Raw genomic sequence first — 8,728 nt, 5'->3', positions numbered from 1 at the left:
TGGCGTTCTTAACCCCATTGCCCCACTTTAAGGCTTATTTGGCGTTCTTAACCCCATTTCCCCACTTTAAGGCGTAGTTGGCGTTCTTAACCCCATTGCCCCACTTTAGGGCTTATTTGGCGTTCTTAACCCCATTTCCCCACTTTAAGGCGTAGTTGGCGTTCTTAACCCCATTGCCCCACTTTAGGGCTTATTTGGCGTTCTTAACCCCATTGCCCCACTTTAGGGCTTATTTGGCGTTCTTAACCCCATTTCCCCACTTTAAGGCGTAGTTGGCGTTCTTAACCCCATTGCCCCACTTTAAGGCTTATTTGGCGTTCTTAACCCCATTTCCCCACTTTAAGGCGTAGTTGGCGTTCTTAACCCCATTTCCCCACTTTAAGGCGTAGTTGGCGTTCTTAACCCCATTGCCCCACTTTAAGGCTTATTTGGCGTTCTTAACCCCATTTCCCCACTTTAAGGCGTAGTTGGCGTTCTTAACCCCATTGCCCCACTTTAGGGCTTATTTGGCGTTCTTAACCCCATTTCCCCACTTTAAGGCGTAGTTGGCGTTCTTAACCCCATTGCCCCACTTTAGGGCTTATTTGGCGTTCTTAACCCCATTGCCCCACTTTAGGGCGTATTTGGCGTTCTTAACCCCATTTCCCCACTTTAAGGCGTAGTTGGCGTTCTTAACCCCATTGCCCCACTTTAGGGCTTATTTGGCGTTCTTAACCCCATTGCCCCACTTTAAGGCGTAGTTGGCGTTCTTAACCCCATTGCCCCACTTTAGGGCTTATTTGGCGTTCTTAACCCCATTGCCCCACTTTAAGGCTTATTTGGCGTTCTTAACCCCATTGCCCCACTTTAAGGCGTAGTTGGCGTTCTTAACCCCATTGCCCCACTTTAAGGCTTATTTGGCGTTCTTAACCCCATTTCCCCACTTTAAGGCGTAGTTGGCGTTCTTAACCCCATTGCCCCACTTTAAGGCTTATTTGGCGTTCTTAACCCCATTTCCCCACTTTAAGGCGTAGTTGGCGTTCTTAACCCCATTGCCCCACTTTAAGGCTTATTTGGCGTTCTTTACCCCATTGCCCCACTTTAAGGCGTAGTTGGCGTTCTTAACCCCATTGCCCCACTTTAAGGCTTATTTGGCTTCTTAACCCCATTGCCCCACTTTAAGGCTTATTTGGCGTTCTTAACCCCATTGCCCCACTTTAAGGCGTAGTTGGCGTTCTTAACCCCATTGCCCCACTTTAAGGCTTATTTGGCGTTCTTAACCCCATTTCCCCACTTTAAGGCGTAGTTGGCGTTCTTAACCCCATTGCCCCACTTTAAGGCTTATTTGGCGTTCTTAACCCCATTTCCCCACTTTAAGGCGTAGTTGGCGTTCTTAACCCCATTGCCCCACTTTAAGGCTTATTTGGCGTTCTTAACCCCATTTCCCCACTTTAAGGCGTAGTTGGCGTTCTTAACCCCATTGCCCCACTTTAAGGCTTATTTGGCTTCTTAACCCCATTGCCCCACTTTAAGGCTTATTTGGCGTTCTTAATCACAATGTCTCCCTTTAACAGTGTCGTAGACAAAGAAGGGTAATGTTCACCCCTTCTCGGCTTTTCATAGTCTAACCCCCATCAGTGCCCCACCTTAAGACATATTTGAACCTCGTGTAACGCCTCTCACCTGTACTTATGATTTTTAAGGCTGTTCTTCTTCTTCTTGCATAAAGTCAATTGTATATTTGGTCTGCGCTTTCTATTAAATGGTCTCGATTAATAGGATTTCACGAGTTCCGCGAAACTCATTAGGTCTGCACCTATAATCGAGAAGCACTCGCGGCGAGGGCCACGAAACGTTTCGTGACGTTAATAGTTGGCGCCAAAACGCACCTGCTCGAATTTCGTATGAACTTTTCTTGGCCGAACACGCGAGCGACCGAGTAGCGGAACTAATGCTTCGGGAGAAAAATTATTTAAAGGTGTATATGGCTATTGATTTTTACGCGTAGCGCCATCGAGTGGCACGAAATGGCGATAATTAGGGTACCGTAAAGGTCGGTTTCCTTAGCTACGTCAATTCGTTCAGTATTCTTGTTGGGATACCAAGTTTCCAAAACCGAAAATAATTTATGTGATCGTTCTAGCCATATATGCGAGATTGCTTTCGACGCAGTTTACAACTAGAATTAAAAATAGCCCTGTATCCAGAAACCAAAACTAGGGGGCGCTGTAAATTTAAAAGAGGCGTCTTTAAGGGTACCTTAAAATTTCAATAATTGAAACTTGACCATATATTTGGGAGCGTCTAAGTTTTTATTTGGGGGCGCTGAGCGTCCGCTTATATATGGGCCTATTTTGCACAAAATCTCACTGTGCTGTTTTGAGCCATCTATACTGGTACCCCAAACTACAAATAAGAATTTGTATAAAACTAATTATTTTATAGTACCTATATAATTCTTTGGAATTCTTAATAATTTTTTATAAAATCTTTAAAATCACAATATTTAAAGATAAGTCATATATATAAAATAATGTAATGTAATGTAATAATAAATTGTTAATATTCAATAGATTATTAAGTGTACTATAATTTTCGCTCTAAAACTTCAATTAGTTCCACTAGCAGTCGTTGATGGCGAGACGAGACACAAAGAAAATTACCCCTGTATTACCCCCTTTAGCCCACCAAAAGCGGACGATGCTTTTGATGAACCGGTAGCACTTATATGGAAGAGATAGGGGAGTGCTCTGACCTTGAGTTTTTGCTCCGCCATGGTTAGCTCCAAGGAAATGAGTCAATTTTTAGAGACGCCGCACGGATATATAACATCTGGGCAACTTGACTTCAAAACGGTCAAGTGTTCTCTCAGAATACCAATTCTTTTTCTTATAGAAGCTAAGCTAATAGCGAAATTGCATTAATAACCTTGAAATAAGAAAAAGAGACGCTCGCGCAGTGCCTTTGCAAAAACAGCGCAGACCCTTGCAGACAGGGCGGCTTTAAAGGAATATCTATGGACTATATTTCTGGACAGGTGCCGATAGCTTCGCAAATCGTCTGAATCCACGAAAATTGATGGATTTCACGAAATGAAAAACCTGGCGCCAGCGAGCCGCCGGAAGTGTAGTCGATTTGCTCACCTCCAATATCTAATGATATATCGATATATCTACTTATGATTTTCACGGAGAAGCCGTTAATGTACACTAAAAACGTGTGTGTTGGGTCTCTTCCGGGGACTCCGGGGAGTGTCGTACTGTGGTCAATATTAAAGATATTAAGTTTGTACGTGCACTCGTGTAGTCTAAAGCCTGGTTTTCACCACCGCCACGATAAACGGTGACGCAAAAAAATTGTATTATGTCTAACGATCGTTGTGGCATTTTGGCCAGAGTGAAAAGTTTAGGCTTATTGAGCGGAGACTAAACCATAAAGTAGAAGTAAGAAAAAGTATTGTAAAACAATTTTAAATTCAGGGGGTAAAGGGATTGACAAAATAAAGGTTTAAACACTGGTTTTTGTTTAGCAAGTGAAGCAGCGTGGTGACGTCAAAGCGCAATAAAATTGTTTAACATCACGAACCTTTGTTCAAGGCTTAAAGGGAATATAACCTCTGGTATTTCTGTCGCCCTCCGAGGGTTCCAATATTGTCCGCTGCATCCCATGGCTTTTCACCTTTGCGGCGCTGATAATCGCTGATTGTGAAGGGAATAAAGGAAATTTATGGGGTCTTCCATAAAGAACGCGTTGGAGGTTCTATTCCCTATAAGTTACAAATTAGTATGACACTTAGGTAATGGTTTTACTACATCCTAACTTAACAGTGACGCAGGGGCGGATTAACCCTTTCGGCGCCTCTAGGCACAGAAAAATTGGCACCCCTTGGCATTGTCTAACGGGTTGGTCAGCTAAGTAGGGGCAAGCCAAGTACTTCGACCGTAGAGCTTTATCAGTTTTGGCGCCTCTAGAAAAATGCAGCCCTAGGCACGTGCCTACTCTGCCTAATGGTTAATACGCCCTGCAGTGACGCCAAAAATATCTAAATAGCCCTACCCGGTAGTGACCTCGTGAAGTATATTTTTGCGCTCTGCAAACGCCTCCTTTCCTTCATGACCAAGCTTTACGAAATTTAAAACGCTTTGAAAATAAACCTACCGCTTTCCAAATAATGATGAATAATTGAATCAGAAAGTAAAATTTTATTCTTTTTACTTAAATGTCAACGGCGGATAAAGGTGGTAATCGGAAAAATGCGGGGAAAAGGTTAAAAGTGTCATACATATTAGACAGGTTAAGCACCCAACGAAAAAGTGTAGGGGGAACTTGTAGGATTGTAGACGTACCTGTGCGTGTGCAACCTGCAACTTCTACAAGTTCCGTCTTCACGTTCTCTGGACATTTTCTGGTGCTGGCTTAACCTCTCTATTGCTGTTACGTTACTTATTATTCACGACCGAAAACTATCGCTACTCCCCCTTTGGTTCGCCATTGAAAAGTAGATAGGTAGTGGTAGTGGCTATAGCAGACGCTATTAGTTTTTCCTCATCATTATTCGCGACCAAAACGATTCTAGGTGGCGTAACGGCGCTAGCTTCTCCGAGCTAGCGCCTATTCGCTAACGAAAACTCCGGCAGCGCCCCCTATCCACACTGCGTGTAACTGTATAGTGGTGATCAGCATTCAGCAAATAGTGGTGTGCTACTGATGAGATGGTGGTATTATATACGTTTTAACAGCGAATTAGTGTTTTCTTGGTAAGTAGGATTGAATGTCAAGTTTAAAGACATAATGTTTGGTTCTAATTATATACTGTCATTAAGATTTGAAGTCCTTTTGGATTTACTTAAAACATTGTTAGAATAGGCCTTGGAGCAATATTGTTCAAATAAAAGATGACATCTCAAAAAGGTATGCTAACATTTAATTGGTATTCTATTATATTATCCTATTTTAACCTTTATTTATTCCATAATAGTGAATCTCACCATGGTTGAAATTTGGAAATACATTGGGGAAAAGCCAAGAGCCTTAGAAGAAGGAGAACGGATGTTTAGAGAAAGCCCAAAAGGATCAAAATGGGAACAAAATGGAGAAAGTTGCTCGGGCCAAATTTTCGTGGCTTAAAAAAGTACAAGTATTGGAATATGGCCTCTTAATTAACTTAAATAATCCATTTCTAGCTTTTAGTCCAGATGGATTATACATGGAAAATGGAGAGATAAAATTACTCGAGATTAAGAAGAAAATATCAATTGAAGATGCTGTCGCTCAAAACAAATTTAACTTCTTGAAAATTGGAAAAGACGGAATTTATTTACCAACTAACGATTGTAGAAGCTACTATGCACAAATTCAGCTTGGCCTTTATGTGTTAAACATAAAAACATGCTCATTTTTCTTGTATTCTCCCAAGGGCTATCTTTTAATTGATATTCAAAGAGACGAAGATTATTTGAAACAAAACATAGTCAAATTGTGCAATTTTTATTTCAAATTATATTTACCATTACTAGTCAAGAGTAAGTGATTTTTAAAACAAAAAAGTTCCTATTTTGTACTGTGCCAATTAGTATTATATAAGAAAAGTAAAATGAATTTGATCAATTAATGTTATAAATGAATTTTTACTTGAAGTCTTATTTATAATAAAAGATTTTTAAACTTATTTGATAAAAATTAATAAAATAATCATCATCGTCATTAAATAAGATTTAAACTTAGTCATCAAATTTATCATCTGCTAGAATTGGTTTTAGTAAATTTACTAATCCACATATGACCTTCAGAATTTCGTCACAGTAGGGAACTAAATCAAGGTCAAATTTATCATTTAAAATTTTAAATAATTTGATTCTTTGAATGGCTATCTCCACGTGAACACGAGCTGATGCAATTTTTTTGATTTTTTACACTTTCTTCCTTACTAAACTGTTATTTTTCTCAAAAATGGAGGGATGTGTAGAGCTATGCCATTGGCCGCACATTCATCTTCAATAAGGAAGCCTAAATTTAAGTTGAATGAGTTTTAAAATATTTTTTTAGCATATTACACTTTTATGCATACCTTTGTCAACCATAATTCCATCAATAAATTGTTCACAAAGATTTATGACCCCACTCTCAATGGTGACTTCCTTGTCGCTTACTTTTCCACCCCAGGGGTCGCTAACGAGCGTGATCATGCCAGAAGGTGAAATTCCAATGAGAATTTTTATTGTGTGAGTTCCTTTATAATGGATGTAGGTTGCCACTCTGTCGTGAAATGTGTTGGGCTTCATCATAGGTACTTCTGAGCAGTCCAACACAATGCGAGTATTATTAAACTCTTTAAAACATTTAGGAAAGTTACTTCTGATATTTTCCATATCCGGCCAAAAGATAAATTTCTTCAAAACTTCAGCAAGGGCACAAAGGGTTCTTTTGAAATATGTTGAAACTGTTCGATTCGAAATGACAAATAATGAAGCCAAAGCGTCAAATGTCAAATTTGACTTAAGCTTCATTAGGGTTAACAGCACCCTATATTTTACAGGCATTAGAAAATTAGAGCTTGCTCTGGTTTTCAAGCCCTAAAACCTCACTTGAAAGGCTTTCAAATAGTTCTTTCCCAATGCCAGTAAGAGACACAAAATCAGCATTTTTCATTCCATTGCTTGAAATTCCAACTCTTGACCCAGCAAAATACTTTCCATGGTCCAAATAAACTTGAACACCAATAGACGCATTTATTACTCTAGATGGTTTGTGAGATTGGTCCTTTCCTTGAGCTTCAGTTGTTACTTCAGATAGCATAGCTAAGTTTGATAATGACAAAAACTTTATCATCCGGAGCTGGTTCACTTGCGCTTTCAACAACTTTTGGAGCAATGGAATCTGTTATTGGTGATGTTGAACATAGAACTGCTTGATTTAAAATTAAATTTGTGTTATTATTCTATTTATTATTTCACAAAAGTTTACCATAAAATAAGAATACCTTTAGAACGCTTTACGTAACGTTGAGCTCGTTCTTTTAATCTAACTTCGGTTGATTCTTTAATTGGCTTACATGGCAATTTTTGGGAGGGAATGGCGTTACATTTCAAACGTCTTCTTACAGATCTACCATCTATTGATGAGTTTTTCGATTAATTTATTTTAAAAAAATTAATATTATTTGCATCTCACCATTTCTTTCCAAGAAGTCATCAGCTGTAAAATGGGCGCTACAAATCTGAGCCCACTTACTAGGCCTTTTCCCCGACTTTATCTTTGTTAACCATACATTTAAAAGTTTCTTACAACTTGGGAATTTATGAAATGATAATCCTGGCTTTGGTTCTTAACTATTTTCTTCAGTTTTACGTTTTTTAAGCGCAGTATTATTGCAAAAAGGGACCGCACAACTTCTCCCACCTCTAGCGTTAATGTGAACCGCCATATTTCTTGGATTTGTTTTGATTTGGATCACCACTATACGCTGGAAAACCAAGCTGCAGGGGTAGCGACGGCAGCGCCACCTATACCCGTTTCGCTAGCGAATAGTCTAGCGTCTGCTACCGACAAATTAAAAAGTCTTAAGTACGTTTTATCTCAAATAAACTTATCAAAATATAAGCAAACGCCGGGAGTAGTGGCTCACTCCTGTAATCCCAGGCGTCCGGGAGGCAGAGTTTGTGGAAGGCCGTGTGAGGACGACCACTAATCCCCCATCGGGTGGTTGTCATACTTCCGCCACGGGTGTCCCAACCCTATCCCCAAGTATCCCCCCGTTGGCGTGGCCGTAACACATATCTCGCACCTGATTAATCAAGTGGACGAGCGGACTGTATTGTCCCACCCTTCACAATAAAAAAATATATATATAAGCAAAGATATATTACAATGCAAATATCATTATTTATAAAGTCGCAATGTAACCCGGCCACCCGTTTAAAGGCATTAAATGTCTCTCGATTACTTGGGCCTAAAGTGGTGTCTTGGGTATTAACCTAGCTGATTAGTATGCCTGCTTAGTGGTTTGTTGTTGAGGTAATCAATATACTTGCTGGGGTCTTTAAATATTATATAATTTATATATTATATCCTTCGCATATTACATTACATTACACCATATTATATAATTGATATATATTAACGAGAAGTTATTTATTTGTAGTAGAAATTTATAATAGAGGTTAAGTAGGACGCTCTAGAAGTTTGAACGACAACGTCGGGAGTAACTAGACATTCGTGAAATTAAATTCTTTAAAATCAGTTAAGCGTGCTTTCACTTTGACTGCTAAAGAAAACATGAACAGTTTAGCCAATACTAAAATGCGCCTTATGTATGGCTGTGAGCATTGTCTAAAGACAAAACATTTGTTTTCGCTATTAACAGCAAACACAGCACCCCACACGAGGAGAACGCAGTTCTAGCATTTAAAACGCTAACGCAGTGTTGTGTACAAATTTCATTGGACGAGCCTTTACGCTGAACGTTTTACGGAAAGGGGGAAGACAATTTCCGAATTTCCCCCTTCCGACGGCAGCAGGCGTTAAAGCGTCTAACCAATGAAAATTGTACACAAGAAAATGCATGACTTTTGACAGGTTGCTAAAACGCATGAATTGCTAGAAAAGGAACAACCTGCCATAATTATCTCTCGTTTAGTTGAGATAGAAATTGTAATATTCATTATTTTTATTTAAACGCTATATAAATTATACTAGGTGCAACATTAGCTCAACCGAAATATGACATCGTCTGGTCGCGAAAATGGAATTT

At 39.4% G+C, this 8,728-nt stretch overlaps 1 protein-coding gene across 3 annotated transcripts; it reads right to left on the bottom strand.

Moving 5' to 3' along the window:
* Positions 1-5,452: 5,452 nt before the first annotated feature.
* LOC149925393 (uncharacterized) lies at positions 5,453-7,496 on the bottom strand. 3 transcript variants are annotated; one of them, XM_090160371.1, is made up of 5 exons: positions 7,150-7,496; positions 6,959-7,090; positions 6,564-6,885; positions 6,047-6,418; positions 5,453-5,985 (listed from the first exon to the last, which is right to left on the bottom strand). In XM_090160371.1, exons 3-5 carry the CDS (start codon positions 6,805-6,807, stop codon positions 5,906-5,908), a joined length of 696 nt encoding a protein of 231 aa, XP_090016497.1. In that variant the 5' UTR covers positions 6,808-6,885; positions 6,959-7,090; positions 7,150-7,496; the 3' UTR covers positions 5,453-5,905. The 3 variants fall into 3 exon arrangements, with proteins under 3 accessions (XP_090016497.1, XP_090016498.1, XP_090016499.1); XM_090160372.1 differs by having other exon boundaries at positions 6,564-6,882; XM_090160373.1 differs by having other exon boundaries at positions 6,959-7,083.
* Between the last annotated feature and the right edge of the window lie 1,232 nt (positions 7,497-8,728).

Source organism: Leiobunum rupestre, chromosome 10 (assembly GCF_980474605.1).
Source record: "Leiobunum rupestre chromosome 10, qqLeiRupe1.1.hap1, whole genome shotgun sequence".
Lineage (NCBI taxonomy): Eukaryota > Metazoa > Arthropoda > Arachnida > Opiliones > Sclerosomatidae > Leiobunum > Leiobunum rupestre.
Note: the sequence above shows the minus strand (reverse complement) of the source record. Positions and strands in the feature narration are given on the sequence as shown.